Source organism: Chiloscyllium plagiosum, unplaced genomic scaffold, assembly GCF_037043375.1.
Source record: "Chiloscyllium plagiosum isolate Xiang-an unplaced genomic scaffold, Cpla_swu_hap1 HiC_scaffold_1, whole genome shotgun sequence".
Taxonomy (NCBI): domain Eukaryota; kingdom Metazoa; phylum Chordata; class Chondrichthyes; order Orectolobiformes; family Hemiscylliidae; genus Chiloscyllium; species Chiloscyllium plagiosum.
In genome coordinates this window covers 131,511,202-131,528,804 of record NW_028270139.1, presented here as the reverse complement: position 1 = coordinate 131,528,804, position 17,603 = coordinate 131,511,202, and the positions used below count along the sequence as shown (strand labels likewise).

Here is a 17,603-nt window from a genome sequence, read left to right as displayed (position 1 = left end):
ACTCAATCTCTTAGACCTGGGACAAATTCAATGCATCATTGAAGAAACACCATCTTTCAAATATTCATTACTGAATGTTTTCTCAAGTTTGACTACTTGGGTAAATGGGAAGGAAAACAATTAAATTGTTCTCAATATTATTAGAAATCCAGCAAAATGTGACAGTGTGGAAAAGTAGTGGTGATGCCACTGGATGAGCAAGCCAGAAGTCTAGGCTATCACCCTGGAGGCCTGAGTTCACAGTCCACCACAGCAGTTGATGGAATTTAATTTAAACTTATAAAATCAGAAATTGAAATTTTGTCGTAATAATAGTGACCATGAAACAATTTATGACAGTCTGGTTCACTGATGTCCCTTTAGGGAGGGAAATCTACCATCCATATCAGCTCTGACCAACATATGATCTCAGACCAGGAATATGGTTGACTTTCAACTGCCCTCCAAAATGGTCAAGCAAGTTCAATGCTAATTAGGAACGGGCAGAAAAATGCTTGCTTTTCAATGTCCTCAACTTATAAAAGAATTAATTTTAAAAATGTGAGAAATATATTGAACAGCACATAAATGGCTTTCTAAACTTACTTTATTTCAAGGGAGAACATTTTTGAGTTTCATAAAACATTTTTTAGTCATTAGTGGCTCCTGATTGGTGTTGAGTTAGGCTTACCACACAGGAATCATTCTATGCCGCCTTCAGTCCAATTTTTCCAATTGCTTATTGATACCAAAATGTGAGGTCAATCTGCTGACATTTCTTTATGAAGATTCTGCCAAGACTAACTGTCATCTCCAGTATTTTCCTATGTCTTTTCCTGCATTTCTCAATGGTATTAATGAAATCAGAAAAAAAGAATTTAAAGAATGTGATATTGGCAGACTTGGGATCCATATCTCTAACTGGTTTGCCAATATAAACATATAAATGCTGTTGTATGAAAACCAAATGTTCAAAACAAAGATGCTGAATTTCCTTAAGCCTGTGAGAGATGGTCCAGAAGCCCAATCCCATCTGGACAGAAAATATAGCAGGACATGGTGATGTCAGGTCAATGCTGAAAATCTTACACAAAAATGTCTGCCCACCCGTGAATGTCTTTGCAATGAAAAAAGTCTGTCCACTGAGTTAACAATTTTTCTGGATATCTGTCAGCTCTCACCTTCTGAACTCCACGTGCTTTAAACTCTATACCATAGAGCAACAAATTGGGGCCCATTACATTGTTCTTTATTTGGACAATGTCTTGGAAAACATCAGAAAATCTCAATTTTTAACTGACATTCTGATGCAATGATTCTACACTTGATAAAATTCTTAAATTGGTCCCAGAGGTTCTGCTCTGAAATGTCACTTTGAAAGCAAGTTCCAAAAAGGTGTTGATACGAGTATGGATACCCACCAGATGTATTCAAAATTGTCTTAGCCAACAAATTGTAGTGCATCAGCACCTCCTTCAAGTGGCACACTGCAATACGCATTCCATCAAGCTTAAAGTACGGATAGGAGATTGAAATGATTAAAGGGCTGAAGTTTTTATCCAAAACTTTTTTTTATCTTGTGTGTAATGAAGAGAGAAAGAGAAGAGGACAAGATCTCAGGAACTGTGGCTACACTGGTGATGTGACAGATGGAGGAGTTTTACAGCCTTTCCTACATCTTGTATATTTGAACGGAGTCTCTCCTGCATGGACATTCTGATGGCTCAATACATCACACATGTGATTTGCGTGTACGCTTGAAGCCCTTCTCACACCTAGTATGTTTGTGTGGTCCTCTTCTTTGAGTGCAACCTGTTGCTGGATAAGATTGGATGAGTTTTTGAAAACCTTTCCACATCCAACACAGTGACAAGAACTGTCATCTGTGTTGGTGTGATATGTCACCAAAATGCTGGAGCCCTTGAACCTCTTTTCACAAGCAGAACATAAATATGGCTTCTCTTCTGTGTGCGTATGGTCATTCTTTACGTGGGACGATTGCTGGTTGAATTCCTGCCTGCGTGTGGAGATCTGATATGGCTTCTTGACCATATGTACACGCTTGTGGACCATTAGGTTGTGAGATTGACGGAACGTTTTGCTGCAGAAGGTACATTTATATGGCAGCTCTTTTGTATCAATCCGCTGATGTTTCATTAAACCAGAATCCTGCTTGAACTCCTTCTCATGCAGGAATGCTTTCTCTCCTGCATGTGTGCGACGGTGAGCCACCAAATGGCGTGACAACTGAAACCCCTTCCCGCATGTTCCACATTTATATGGTCTCTTGTCAGCATGAGTTCGTTTGTGCATCACCAGTGTGGATGATTGACTGAACTCTTTCCCACATGTTGTGCATTGAAATGGCTTCTCTCCTGTGTGTGTGCGTTGGTGTGATACAAGATGGTGAGAATAAGTAAATCCTTTGTCACACATGTTACACTTAAATGGTTTCTCACCACTATGAATGCGTTTGTGCCGAGACAGATTTGATGAGTCATTAAAACTCTTTCCACAGTCGGAGCATTTGAATGGCTTCTCTCCCGTGTGTGTGATCTCATGCTTGCGAAGGCTGGATGGATGATTGAATTCCTTATCACAGACACGACATTTGAAAGGTTTCTCTCCTGTATGGACCAAGAGGTGCAATTTGAGGTGCGAGTATTTGTTAAAGCTCTTACCACATTCAGAGCAGATAAAGAGCTTCAGTCTATCTCGGGAACGCTGACGGCGTTCAGGCCTTTTAGAAATATTCAATGTGGGCCCCTTTTGGCAGATCTCAGTTGACTGAAGAGCAGAGTCTGATTCTTGTGTGTTCTCCATTGGTACTGTCAGAATCTCCTAAAATAAGAGATCACGATTATTGTCTTCCACAAGTTACAGTGGAATTAAATTATTACACGCCACATATTATAGTGAAACACAATCAATGTATGTTAAGACAGCTGCCCAATTATTGGGAGAAGTCAGAGAGGAAGTCTCACATACCAATTATTTTCTGCTATTGATCTTTTCCCTTCCTTCTTCCTCCCCCATTCCTCCTCAATAGATTCCTTCTTTGGGCACAGTCATCGTCCATGCTGTGACAAATCAAATATCCATTCACCACACTTCTTTAGTGAATGCAGTGTACTTTTGGTACTCTTGCCTTTATTGGTTAGTACATAAACTATAGGATTAGATTAGATTAGATTAGATTAGATTACTTACAGCGTGGAAATAGGCCCTTCAGCCCAACAAGTCCACACCGACCCGCCACTACATTTATCCCTTCACTACGGGCAACTTAGCATGGCCAATTCACCTAACCTGCACATTTTGGATTGTGGGAGGAAACCGGAGCACCCAGAGGAAACCCATGCAGACACGGGGAGAATGTGCAAACTCCACATAGAGAGTCGCCTAAGGCGGGAATTGAACCCAGGTCTCTGGCGCTGTGAAGCAGCAGTGCTAACCACTGTGCCACCCATAGGAGTTGGGATGCCATATTATGGATGGACAGGGCATTGGTTAGACCACTTTTGGAATACTGCATTCAATTCTGGTATCCCAAATTTATCTAGTCCCGGTTACTAGCATTTGGCCCATTTCTCTCTAAAGCCTTCCTAATCACACACTCATCCCAATGCCTTTTAAGTGCTTCCACCACCTCCTCTGGCAGCTCATTCTATACACACACCACCCTCTGTATGAAAAGGTTGCCCCTTACGTCCCTTTGGCACCTTTCTTCTCTCACCTTAAACCATTGCCCTCTAGTTGTGGATTCCCCTACCCTGGGGAAAAGACCTTGACCATGCACCCTACCCATGTCCCTCCTTATTTTATAAACTTCCTCAAGATCACCCCTCAGCTTCCAACACTTCAGGAAAAACAGTCCCAGCCTATATAGCCTCTCCCTAAAGCTCAAACCCTCCAATCTTGTTAACATTTTTATCTCTTCAGCGCTCTTTCCAGTTTAACAACATCTTTCCTATAGTGGGGGAGACCAGAACTGAATGCAGTATTCCAAAAGTGGCCTAACCCACGTCCTGTAAAGCTGCAAATTACATCCCAACTCTCTACTCAATCCAATGACTAATAATGGCAAGTGTACTAAATGCCTTCTTCATTATACTGTCTACCTGTGACTCCACCTTCAAGGAACTATGACCCTGCACCCCAATATCTCTTTGTTCAGCAAGAGACCCCAGGACCCTACCAGTAAGTGTAGAAGTCCTGTCTCGATTTGTCTTTCCAAAATACATCACATTTACCTAAATTAATACAAGTGCAGCAGGTGATGATAAGTAGGGAGCAAGTTTTGGGTTCAAATTAGACAAACTGTCCTGGATTCGATGGGCTCTTAGCATCTTAACTAGACTGTCAAAGACCTTACTAAAAGCTTAAGTGATGTCCATGTAGAGTGAAGAGCATGGTGCTGGAAAAAGACAGCCAGTCAGGTAGCACCTGAGGATTATGTCCATGTAGACATTAACTGCCCTACCCTCATCTACATACCAAGTCACCTCCTCGAAATATTCAATTAGATTTATTAGACACAATGTTATATTTATTGTCACATGTACTTGTTACATGGATTTTGTTACAAAAACAGTGGCCCGGAAATACATCCAGGGATGTTATTTGGGTGGAACTGAGAAATAAGAAAGGGATGATTACCTTATTGGGATTGTATTATAGACCCTCTAATAGTCAGAGGGAAATTGAGAAACAAACTTGTAAGGAGATCTCATCTATCTTTAAGAATAATAGGGTAGTTATGGTAGGGGATTTTAACTTTCCAAACATCGACTGGGACTGCCATAGTGTTAAAGGTTTGGATGGAGAGGAATTTCTTAAGTGCGTACAAGACAATTTTCTGATTCAGTACATGGATGTACCCACTAGAGAAGGTGCAAAACTTGACCTACTCTTGGGAAATAAGGCAGGGCAGGTGAGTGAGGTGTCAGTGGGGGAGCACTTTGGGGCCAGCGACCATAATTCTATTAGTTTTAAAATCGTGATAGAAAAGGATAGACCAGATCTAAAAGTTGAAGTTCTAAATTGGAGAAAGACCAATTTTGACAGTACTAGGCAAGAGCTTTCAAAAGCTGACTGGAGGCACATGTTCGCAGGTAAAGGGATGGCTGGAAAATGGGAAGCCTTCAGAAATGAGATAACGAGAATCCAGAGAAAGTATATTCCTGTCAGGGTGAAAGGAAAGGCTGGTAGGTATAGGGAATGCTGGATGACTAAAGAAATTGAGGGTTTGGTTAAGAAAAAGAGGGAAGCATATGTCAGGATAGATCGAGTGAATCCTGAGAAGAGTATAAAGACAGTAGGAATGTAGTTAAGAGGAAATCAGGAGGTCAAAAAGGGGACATGAGATAGCGTTGGCAAATAGAATTAAGGAGAATCCAAAGGGTTCTTACAAATATATTAAGGACAAAGGGTAACTAGGGAGAGAATAGGACCCCTCAAAGATCAGCAAGACAGCCTTTGTGTGGAGCCACAGAAAATGGGGGAGGTACTAAATTAATATTTTGCATCAGTATTTACTGTGGAAAAGGATATCGAAGATATAGACTGTAGGGAAATAGATGGTGACATCTTGCAAAATGTCCAGATTACAGAGGATGAAGTGCTGGATGTCTTGAAATAGTTAAAGGTGGATAAATCCCCAGGACCTAATCAGGTGTACCCGAGAACTCTGTGGGAAGCTAGAGAAGTGATTGGTGAGCCTCTTGCTGAGATATTTGGATCATCGATAGTCACAGGTGAGGTGCCAAAAGACTGGAGGTTGGCAAACGTGGTGCCACTGTTTAAGAAGGGCAGTAAAGACAAGCTAGGGAACAATAGACCGGTGAGCCTGACCTCAGTGGTGGGCAAGTTGTTGGAGGGAATCCTAAAGGACAGGATGTAACATGTATTTGGAAAGGCAAGGATGATTAGTGATAGTCAGCATGGCTTTGTGCGTGGGAAATCATGTCTCTCAAACTTGATTGAGTTTTTTGAAGAAGTAACAAAGAGGATTGATGAGGGTAGAGTGGTAGATGTGATCTATATGGACTTCAGTAAGGCATTCGACAAGGTTCCCCATGGGAGACTTGTTAGCAAGGTTAGATCTCATGGAATACAGGGAAAACTAGCCATTAGGATACAGAACTGGCTCAAAGGCAGAAGACAGAGGGTGGTGGTGGAGGGTTGTTTTTCAGACTGGAGGCCTGTGACCAGTGGAGTGCCACAAGGATCGGTGCTGGGTTGTCTACTTTTTGTCATTTACATAAATGATTTGGATGCGAGCATAAGAGGTACAGTTAGTAAGTTTGCAGATGGCACCAAAATTGGAGGTGTAGTGGACAGCGAAGAGGGTTATTTCAGATTACAACAGGATCTGGATCAGATGGGGAAATGGGCTAAGAAGTGGCAGACGGAGCTTAATTCAGATAAATGTGAGGTGCTGCATTTTGGGAAAGCAAATCTTAGCAGGACTTATACACTTAATGGTAAGGTCCTAGCGAGTGTTGCTGAACAAAGAGACCTTGGAGTGCAGGTTCATAGCTCCTTGAAAGTGGAGTCACAGGTAGATAGGATAGTGAAGGTGGCGTTTGGTATATTTTCCTTTATTGGTCAGAGTATTGAGTACAGGAGTTGGGAGGTCATGTTGCAGCTGTACAGGACATTAGTTAGGCCACTGTTGGAATATTGCATGCAATTCTGGTCTCCTTCCTATCGGAAAGATGTTGCGAAACTTGAAAGGGTTCAGAAAAGATTTACAAGGATGTTGCCAGGGTTGGAGGATTTGAGCTATAGGGAGAGGCTGAACAGGCTGGGGCTGTTTTCCCTGGAGCGTCGGAGGCTGAGGGGTGACCTTCTAGAGGTTTACAAAATTATGAGGGGCATGGATAGGATAAATAGACAAAGTCTTTTCCCTGGGATCAGGGAGTCCAGAACTAGAGGGCATAGGTTTAGGTTGAGAGGGGAGAAATATAAAAGAGACCTAAGGGCCAACATTTTCACACAGAGAGTGGTACGTGTATGGAATGAGTTGCCAGAGGATGTGGTGGAGGCTGGTACAATTGCAACATTTAAGAGGCATTTGGATGGGTATATGAATAGGAAGGGTTTGGAGGGATATGGGCCAAGTTCTGGCAGGTAGGACTAGATTGGGTTGGGATATCTGGTCGGTGTGGACAAGTTGGACCGAAGGGTCTGTTTCCATGCTGGACATCTCTATGACTCTATAATGTCACCACTCACATAATCTCCCCTATTTCGAAGCTCTGCTGACTATTCTTGATTAATCCTTGCCTCTCTAAGTGGAAGTTCATTCTGCCCATTTTTTTTCTAAATGTTAGATACACTGACCTATGATTTCCTAGTTTATTCCTACTATCATTCTTGAATAGTAGTGCATTACCTTGACCTCTCGCACTCTTCTGGTAGCCAGATAGGATTGAAAATGAATGTGAGTCTACAATCTTCTCCCTGGGCTCCCTTAGCAGCCTTGGATACCCCTTATCTGTGCCTGGGAATTTATCGCTTCCAAGCCTGCTCAGATCAGGAATATCTTCTCCCCCTCAGTGCTAATTTGTTCAAGTATATCTCAGTCCTCCTTCCCTGATCTGGGGCGGACCCACAATGTTCTTTTGTATTGCGATGAAACCCCGACTAGTCTGTACTTTCTTACAGTAAAATAATTGGCCATTCTTTAAATAAAAGTTGGGAACAGAGGTGCTAGTACAGTCATATTTTACTCATTTATCAAGAGCGCTTGAGAATGGCCCTGAGATCGATCAAGTTGCTGCTGAGCAGTCAGAGGAAGCCTAGAGTGAAGGCCTCAAACGGTGAAGGCGATGAAGCCAATCTCCCATGTATTGCCCGAGGCCCCGGCCTGATCCATGTGATCGAGCCCGATACAGTTACACTGGCTGGGCCAGACTAATGACAACGAACCCAGTCCAGTCCGGCCCGCTCCCCGAGGCCGAAGTGACAGGAAAGCGGTTAAAATGGCGGAAGCAGCAAACGGCCAGATGGTGGAGGCAAAAAAACCTTGCTTCTCCGCTGGCAATTAAAATGAGCAGGTCATAACCCTCCCCAAGTTAAATTATTTCCTCACAGGTTTGCACCGAATCCCCACTTACCCCCCAACCCCAAGGAAAGGCTGCAGCTTCACGGATTTAACATCGACCGCCGACCACTACCCCTTGTCTTCCTGCATCGCGCAGGCACGGAGAGAACTCGGGCTGGCTGCCTGCGCGCGCGCACAGCGTGCTACTCCCCGGAGATAGAGGACTTTCAGGAGCGTGAAGCACCCTGGAGAATCTGGCTGCCATTTCTTCGGTCCTCGTCGGAAAAAGCAGCTGCCCCTTAATATTTTTAAACGTGATGTTTATTCACTTCTTTCCCTCTAAGTTAAATGCAATTACTTTATTATTCAGAGAGTAATCCCAAGCTGTAAATTTTAAAACTGTCGCAAAAAGCTGCTGAAAATCTTAAAAATAAGTACCCAAGATGCTGAAAATGCTCAATAGGCTAGGCAGCGTGTGGAAAGAGAAACGTGGCACCTGCTTTTCTCTCTCCACAGATGTTGTGGCTCTACTGAATGTTTCCAATATTTTCTGTAATTAGGTTCAAAGGTTTATCTACATCAAAATTATAATTATTGTAAATGGTCAAAATAACTGAATTCCATATATAAGACAATGAGTGACTTCAATATCATGTCAGATCTATGGCGTAAAGAAACATTAGTGAAATTTAAGTTCTGAAAAAAAACCCCAAAATAGCATATTTCCTATTGATGGCATCATAAATACTTTGCTGATGATTGATGGTTCACTGATGACACAATAATTGCCCAGGTTCGCTTTGTCCTGTTTCATGTGAACAGCATGTAACTGGGCAACTTTCCACATCAATTGGTTCATACTAATGTTGTAACTGCACTGAAACAGCCAGGTTAAGTGCTGCACGTTTTCTAGTTTCTCGTCTTCAGCATAAAAGTTGAATGCTGTCAAGGTCCATTCCTTGTCTGTGTTCAATGCATTCAGCTGTTTCTATATACAGTATTGTATTCTATCCAGACCAGCATTTATTACCTATTTCTAATTGTCCTTCCGGATGGATCCCTACTATTCACGAGGCATAGGTTTAACAGCAGTACTGTTAGAAACTTAATTCCAGGCATTTGACTCCATGACAGTGAATGAACAATGAGTTAGGGTAGAGGAGGAAAGCAGTGCAGGTGTCCCCTGCAGTCATCTCCCTCAAAAACGGCTTTACCATTTTGGGTACTGTTGGGGGAGTTGGCTCTCCGGAGGAAGGCAGCAGTAACCAGGTTCATGGCACTGTGGCTGGCTCTGCTATACAGAAGGGCAGGAAAAAGAGTGGAAGGGCTATAGTCGTGGGGGATTCAATTGTAAGGGGAGTAGATAGGTGGTTCTGTGGTCAAAAACAAGACTCCTGGATGGTATGTTGCCTCACAGGTGCACGGCTCAGGGATGTCTCAGATCAGCTGCAGAACATTCTGAAGGGGGAGGGTGAACAGCCAGTTGTCGTGGTGCATATAGGCACCAATCATATAGGTTAAAAAAAGAAATGAGGTCCCATAGGCAGAATTTATGGAATTAGGAGCCAAATTATAAAGTAGGACCTCAGAGGTAGTAATCTCAGGATTGCTACCAGTGCCACGTGCTAGTTAGAGTAGAAATGAGAGAATAGGCATGATGAATGTGTAGCTTGAGAGAGGGTGTAGGAGGGAAGGGTTCAGATTTTTGGAACATTGGGACCGGTTTTGTGGGAGGTGGGACTATTACAAATTGGATGGTCTACGCCTGGGCCAGACTGGAACCAATGTCCTCATGGGTGCTTTTGCTAATGCCATTGGGGAGGGTTTAAACTAATGTAGCAGGGGAATGGAAACCAAATGAGGAGGTTACTGGACAGTAAGGAGATAGTAACTAAAGCCTGTAAGGAACTAGATCATGAAGTCAGCGTGACTAAGGGGAAGAGTAAGCAGGCAGCAAATGATAAATGCAAACAGGCTGGTGGTCTGACGTGTATTTGTTATCATGCAAGAAGTGTAGTTGGTAAGGCAGATGAACTTAGGGCTTGGATTAGTACCTGGGCATATGATGTTATTGCTATTACTGAGACTTGGTTGAGGGAAGAGCATGATTGGCAACTAAACATCCCAGGATATCAATGCTTCAGGTGGGATAGCGAGGGACGTTTAAGAGGTAGAGAAATTGCATTACTGGTCAGAGAGGATATCACAGCTGTGCTGAAGAAGGGCACTATGGAGGACTCAAGCAGTGAGGCAATATGGGTAGAGCTCAGAAATAGGAAGGATGCGGTAACAATGTTGGGGCTGTACTACAGGCCTCCCAACAGCGAGCCTGAGGTAGAGGAACAAATATATAAACAGATTATGGAAAGATGTAGGAACAAAAGTGTGGTGCTAATAGGAGATTTTAATTTTCCCAACACTGGTGTTGAGATTCACTTAGTTGTTAGAGGCTGAGATGGAGTAGAATTTGTGAAGAGCATTGAGGACGGTTTTCTATGGCAGTATGTAAATAATCCAACTCGGGAAGGGGCCATACTGGACCTGGTGTTGGGGAATGAGCCCGGCCAGTCTCCACAACTACCTGATAAAGGAGCAGCGCTCTGAAAGCTAGTACTTCCAAATAAGCCTTTTGGAATATAAACTGTTGTTGTGTGTACAGTTCTGGTTGCCACATTACCACAAGGATGGAAAGGGTGCAGAGAAAGTTCACAGGATGTTGCCTGATATGGAGGGTTATTTTCATTAGGATTATTTTCATTAGAAAAATGGAGGTTGAAGGGGGAGTTGATTGAGGTCTACAAAAGCATGAGATGGATAGCAAGAAGTTTTTTCCTAGAGTGAGGTCTCAATTACTAGGGGTCACAAGTTCAAGGTGAGGGGGAAAAGTTTAAGGAGATATGCATGGAATGTTCATTACGCAGAGGGTGGTGGGTGCCTGGAACGCATTGTCAGCAGAGATGGTAGAGGTGGGCACGTTAGCATCATTTAAGATATATCTAGATAGATACATGAATGGGCAGGGAGCAGAGGGATACAGATCCTTAGAAAATAGGTGACAGGTTTAGATAGAGGATCTGGATTAGCACAGGTTCAGAGAGCCTGTTCCTGTGCTGTAATTTTCTTTGTTTTTGTTCTCTTTGCTCTTTGTGGTTTTGAGAGGAACGCGAAAGTGGTAGTGTTCCCATACTGCCCTTGACTGTTTAAGTGGCAAAGTGGAATATGCAGTTCAAGTGGCGTTGGGGAACTACAGCAGTGCATTTTGTAAAGGTATACATGGCTGAGTATGGTGGCCATTATCAGGAAAAAAGTATTAGAAAAACTGAGGGTACGTAAATCACCTGGACTCCAGAGTTCTAAGGGAGATAGCTGAAGAGATAATGGAGGAATTAGTGGTGATCTTTCAGGAATTGCCAGAATCAGGAAGGGTCCCAGAGGACTGGAAAATCACTAATGTGATACCCCTGTTTAAAAGGGAGTAAGGCAAAAGACAGAAAATTACAGACCAATTAGTCTAACCTTGGTCTTGGGTAAGATCCTGGAATCCATTGTAAAGAATGAGACTTCTGAAGACTCGAAAGTGCATAGTAAAATAGAGCAAAGCCAGCATGGTTTTATCAAGGGGAGGTCATGCCTGGCAAATCTTCTAGAATTCTTTGAGGAAGTAATGAACAGGTTAGATGAAAGAGAGCCAATGGATGTTATCCACCTGGACTTCAAGAAGGCCTTTGACAAGGGACCTCACAGGAGGCTACTGAGTAAGATGAGGGCCCATGGAGTTACAGGCAAGGTGCTAGCATATATAGAAGCTTGGTTATCTGGCAGAAAGCAGAGGGTGGGGCTAAAAGGATCCTTCTCAGGATGACAGCTGGTGACAAGTAGTGTTTTGCAAGGTTCACTGTTGGAACCACAACTTTTCACGATCTAGATGAAGGAACTGAGGGCATTCTGGCTAAACTTTCAGGCAATCCAAAGGTAGGTAGAGGGACAAGTAGCATTGAGAAGGTGGGAAAGGGTTTGGACAGGTTAGGAGAGTGGGCAAAGAAATGGCAGATGTAGTACAGCATGGGGAAGTGTGAGGTCACACACTTTAGCAGGAATAGAGGCGTGGACTATTTTCTAAATGGGGAGAAAATTCAGAAGACTGAAGTGCAAAGAGACTTGGGAGTTCCAGTACAGGATTCTCTCAAGGTAAACTTGCAGATTGAGTCAGTAGTTAGGAAGGCAAATGCAATTATGGCACTTATTTTGAGGGGACTTGAGCGTAATAGCAGGGATGTACTTCTAAGGCTCTATAAAGCTCTGGTCAGACCACATGGGAGTATGCATGGTTTTGGGCCCCATATCTCTGGAAGGATATACTAGCCTTGGAGCATGTTTAGAGGAGGTTCACAAGAATGGTTCCAAGAATAAAAAGCTTAACGTATGAGGAATGTTTGAGGACTCTGGTCTATACTTGATGGAGTTTAGAAGGATGAGTGGGGATCTCATTGAAACATACAGAATGCTGAATAGCCTGGACAGAGTAGATGTTGGGAAGATGTTTCCATTGGTAGGAGACTAGGACCTGAGGGCACAGAGTAAACGGAAGATCTTTTAGAACGGAGATAAGGAGAAACTTCTTCAGCCACAGAGTGGCAAATCTATGAAATTTACTTCCACAGAAGGCTGTGGAGGCCAGGTCATTGGGTATATTTAAGACTGAGATAGATAAGTTCTTGAGTATCAAGGGGATCAAGAATTATGGGAAGAAAGCAGAAGAATGTGGTTGAGAAACTTATCAGCCATGATTGAATGGCAGAGCAGATTCATTGGGCTGAATGGCCTAATTTCTGCTCCTATGTGTTATGGTCTTATGGCTGCTACTGTGCATCAGTGGTTAAGAGAGAATGCCAACACTGGGTCTGAGAAAGGGTGATTGAACCTGAAACGTTAACTCTGATTTCTCTCCATAGATGCTGCCAGACCTGCTGAGCTTTTCCAGCAATTTGTTTTATGTCACAATTGGTGTTTGAAGTGCCAATCAAGCAAGATACTCTGTATCGCATGGTGTCAATTTTATGTTTGCTGGTGACAGGCATCAGGCAGACATGTGCTGCTCACTGCAGAATTTCTAGCTTCCAAACTGCTCTTTTAGCTACAGTATTTAAAGTATAGTTCAGTTTCTGGTCAATGTTAAAGCTCAGGGATCGTAGGGTCTGTGTTGTTAATACTATTAAGGGATGATGGTGAGATTCTCTTTTCATGGAGATAGTCATTACCTTGCACTTGTGCCGTGCAAAAATACCATACGACTTGTCAGCTCAAGTCTGAATATTGTTCAGGTCTTCCTGCATTTGAACATGGATTGTGTAATTACCTGCGGAGTTGCAAATGGTTCTGAACATTGTGTAATTGTCATCAAACATTACGTAGAAAAAATTATTGACAAAACAGCTGAAAATGGTTGCACCTTGGACACTACCCTGTGAAACTAAGGCCTCTTGTGGTGTTGTGTCCATACTTCTTCCTTAGATTTTTCTTAGTAAGTGCTGTTTCATAGCACTGTTCATGACCTCTTCATCACTTTTCACATTATCGATGGGACAGTAATTTACTGGTTTGGATTTGTCCTTTTTTGTGTATAGGACAATCTTGGCAATTCTTTGTGTTGTTGAATAGGTAGCAATATTGCAGCTGTACTGGAAGAGTTTGGCTAAGATGTGGCAAGTTCTGGAGCACTAATCTTGAATACTGTTGCCAGAATATTGTCAGAGGCCATAACCTTCACAGTTATGTACTGCCTTCAGCAATTTCTTGATATGAGCACTAAATCATGTTGGCTACAGTTTTGCTTAAGAGATGCTGTAGGACTTCTAGGTCTTTATCTCCACACTAAATGTGAGAAGACTGTAAATCCCTGATCTGTTTTTTGTAGAATCACTTTGATTTGATTATCAGTTGATTCTTACGCAATTTGGCATGCAAGTAGTCCTGTGGTTTGGCTTCAATGATTTGGCACCTAATTTTTATGTATCCCTGGTTCTGTTCCTGACATTACCTTTTGAGGAAGAAAATTCTAAAAACATCCATCAGAGTACGTTCTGTGCCCTTGCCACTCTGCTTTCTGCAAGTGGTATTCCACTTGGAGGAGTACTGCTTCATCAGCTGATATGGGAGGGGAAGGAGTGCTATTTGGTAATCAGAAGCATGTTTTCTTGCCACGTTTAACCTGATGTCATGAGACTTCATGAAGTTCAATGTTGAGAACTCCCAAAGGCAACTCCCTCCTGACTCTGTCATGAAGTCTGATGGGACTGTCTTGTCTGTGAGATAGTATGTATTCAGGGTTGGTGACAGTGGTAACTGGAACATTGTCTGCAAGTTACAATTTGGTATGATAATATCAGGCTTTTGCTTGACTAGTCTGTCAGACAGTTCTCTCAATTTTGGCATTAACTCTCAAATGTTACTAAGAAGAACCTGCAGGACTACAGAATCATACAATGCAGAAGAGACCCTTTGACACATCAACTGTCAAAAAATTATACTACGACCTACACTAATCATGCATTCCTGTACTAGGCCTGTAGCCTTGAGTGCCTTCTGAACTGCTCATTCATATACTTTTTAAAGGTTCCAGCCTCAACTGCCCTCACAGGCAGTGCATTCCAAATCCCACCACCCTCTGGGTGAAAAGGTGCATCTCAAATCCCTTCTAAACCTCCTGCCGTTCACTTTTAAATTATGCCCCCTTGTTACTGACCCTTCAACTAAGGGAAACAGTTGCTTTCTATTCACCCTGCTCCTCATAATCCTTTACATTCTCTGCTCATAATCTATGTAATCCCATATGCCTTCTAAACTATCCTATTAACTTTACCTGCCACCTTCAGGACAAGCACCCCAAGATCCCTCTGTTCGCCTAAACTCCCTAACATCTGGCCATTCATTGAGTACTCCCTTGTCTTGTTCCCTTTTCCAAAGCACTCACCTTACATTTATCAGGATTAAATTCCATCTGCAACTAATCTGCTTAATCCATTTACATCTTCCTGTAACCTAACACCTTGCTCTCCACTGTCAACCAATCTTTGTGTCATCTACAAACTTACTGATCATTCCTCCCACATTCTCATCTAAGCATTAATGAATATCACAAACAATAAAGGAACCAGCATTGATCCCCATGTGGTATGCCACTGCACTTTGGTCTCCAGTTACACAAACTGCCTTCTACCACCATGCTCTGTCTCCTGTAAATAAGCCAACTTTGGATCCATTTTGCCAAGTTACTCTGGATCCCATAAGCTTTAACTTTACCTATTTGCTACTCGAAGGCCTTGTTCCTAACATACTCATCTGAATGTCATTTGTTTGCTTTTTTAAATTCATTTATATGCTTTTTTAAATTCATTTATAAAACGGGTTGTCAATAGCTGTCCCTAGTCACCCTAGATAAGGTGGTCGTGTGCAGCTTTCTTGAACTGCTGCATCCACTTTCAGTTTGGTTGACCCACAATGGCTTTAGGGAGGGAGTCGGCGCCAATCAAGTCAGCTGCTTTGTCCTAGATGATGTCCATATTGAATAAGTTAACCCCCCCCCCACCTTAGTTCGGTGATAAAGGTATAGTGAGGGATATTGTTGTATGTATAGGGTGATAACTTTTAAACAAGAGATTTGAATTCTCAGAGATTATATTAAAAGGATTTGTGCAAGATTTTAAATAATGTTTATTGGCACAGAATTTAAAATGTTACTAAAAGATGACTAGAAGTTGAAGCTTTGAAATATTTATGTAATCACCTAAAATATTTTTGAAATTTACATTTTTATTTTTAAGTTAATGGGATGTGGGTGTCACTGGCTTGGCCATTATTTATTAAGCGAAAGTGAGGACTGCAGATGCTGGAGATCAGAGTCAAGATTAGTGGTGCTGGAAAAGCACAGCAGGTCAGGTAGCAACCGAGCAGCAGGAAAATCAATGTTTCGGGCAAAAGCCCTTTATCAGGAATCAGGCCATTATTTATTACCTTTCCCTAATTGCCTAGAGCGGAGATGAGAGTCAACCAAATTGCTATGGGTCTGGAGCCACAGGTAGGCAGATCAGGTAAGGATATTAGTGAACCATATGGGTTTTTTTTAACAAAAATTAATTGTGGTCACCATTAGACTAGCCTTTTAGACCAGAATTTTATTGAAATCAAATTTCACCATCTGCCATGGTGGAATTCAAATCCAGTACAGTAACCTGGGTTTTGGAATATCAGTCAGTGACTTTACCACTACCTTCCTCAAATATGTAATAGATGTAAATTATGACTAACATATGGACAGTAGAAGTATGATCATGCTGTCCATTAATTTACTGAAAACAGCTATTTTGACATAATGGCCTGAACATATAGAACATAGAAGAATACAGCGCAGTACAGGCCCTTTGGCCCTCGATGTTGCGCCGATCCAAGCCCACCTAACCTACACTAGCCCACTATCCTCCATATGCCTATCCAATGCCTGCTTAAATGCCCATAAAGAGGGAGAGTCCACCACTGCTACTGGCAGGCATTCCATGAACTCACGACTCGCTGAGTAAAGAATCTACCCCTAACATCTGTCCTATACCTACCGCCTCTTAATTTAAAGCTATGCCCCCTCGTAATAGCTGACTCCATATGTGGAAAAAGGTTCTCACGGTCAACCCTATCTAAACCCCTAATCATCTTGTACACCTCTATCAAGTCACCCCTAAACCTTCTTTTCTCCAATGAAAACAGCCCCAAGTGCCTCAGCCTTTCCTCATACGATCTTCCTACCATACCAGGCAACATCCTGGTAAACCTCCTCTGCACCCGTTCCAGTGCCTCCACATCCTTCCTATAGTATGGCGACCAAAACTGCACACAATACTCCAGATGCGGCCGCACCAGAGTCTTATACAACTGCAACATGACCTCAGGACTCCGGAACTCAATTCCTCTACCAATAAAAGCCAGTACGCCATATGCCTTCTTCACCGCACTATTTACCTGGGTGGCAACTTTCAAAGATCTGTGTACATGGACACCAAGATCCCTCTGCTCATCCACACTACCAAGTATCCAACCATTAGCCCAATACCCCATCTTTTTGTTACTCTTACCAAAGTGAATCACCTCACACTTAGCTATATTGAACTCCATTTGCCACCTTTCTGCCCAGCTCTGCAACTTATCTATATCCCGCTGTAACCTGACACATCCTTCCTCACTGTCTACAACTCCACCGACTTTCGTATCATCCGCAAACGTGCTCACCAACCTTCTAGCCCCTCCTCCAGGTCATTTATAAAAATGACAAACAGCAATGGTCCCAAAACAGATCCTTGCGGAACACCACTAGTAACGGCACTCCAAGATGAACCTTTACCATCAACTACTACCCTCTGTCTTCTTCCAGCCAGCCAATTCCTAATCCAAACCTCCAACTCACCCTCAATGCCATAGCTCCGTATTTTTTGAAGTAGCCTACCATGGGGAACCTTATCAAACGCCTTACTAAAATCCATATACACCACATCTACCGCTTTACCCTCGTCCACCTCCTTAGTCACCTTCT

At 42.6% G+C, this 17,603-nt stretch overlaps 2 protein-coding genes across 5 annotated transcripts in view; both read right to left on the bottom strand.

Annotated features, from left to right (window-relative positions):
• dym (dymeclin) overlaps positions 1-2,798 on the bottom strand; it is a 548,842-nt gene extending 546,044 nt beyond the window's left edge. The window contains exon 1 of the mRNA XM_043718287.2: positions 2,661-2,798. The gene's annotated coding sequence lies outside the window, so the exon portion shown is untranslated. The remainder of the gene's footprint in view (positions 1-2,660) is intronic.
• Positions 569-8,209, bottom strand: LOC122564124 (uncharacterized). 4 transcript variants are annotated; one of them, XM_043718855.2, is made up of 3 exons: positions 8,103-8,156; positions 2,968-3,059; positions 569-2,820 (listed from the first exon to the last, which is right to left on the bottom strand). In XM_043718855.2, the coding sequence occupies exon 3, from the start codon at positions 2,800-2,802 to the stop codon at positions 1,609-1,611; it is 1,194 nt and encodes a 397-aa protein (XP_043574790.1). In that variant the 5' UTR covers positions 2,803-2,820; positions 2,968-3,059; positions 8,103-8,156; the 3' UTR covers positions 569-1,608. The 4 variants fall into 4 exon arrangements, with proteins under 4 accessions (XP_043574790.1, XP_087846912.1, XP_043574702.1 ...); XM_087990786.1 differs by lacking the exon at positions 8,103-8,156 and adding an exon at positions 7,379-8,052; XM_043718767.2 differs by lacking the exon at positions 2,968-3,059 and having other exon boundaries at positions 8,103-8,209.
• Positions 8,210-17,603: the final 9,394 nt, after the last annotated feature.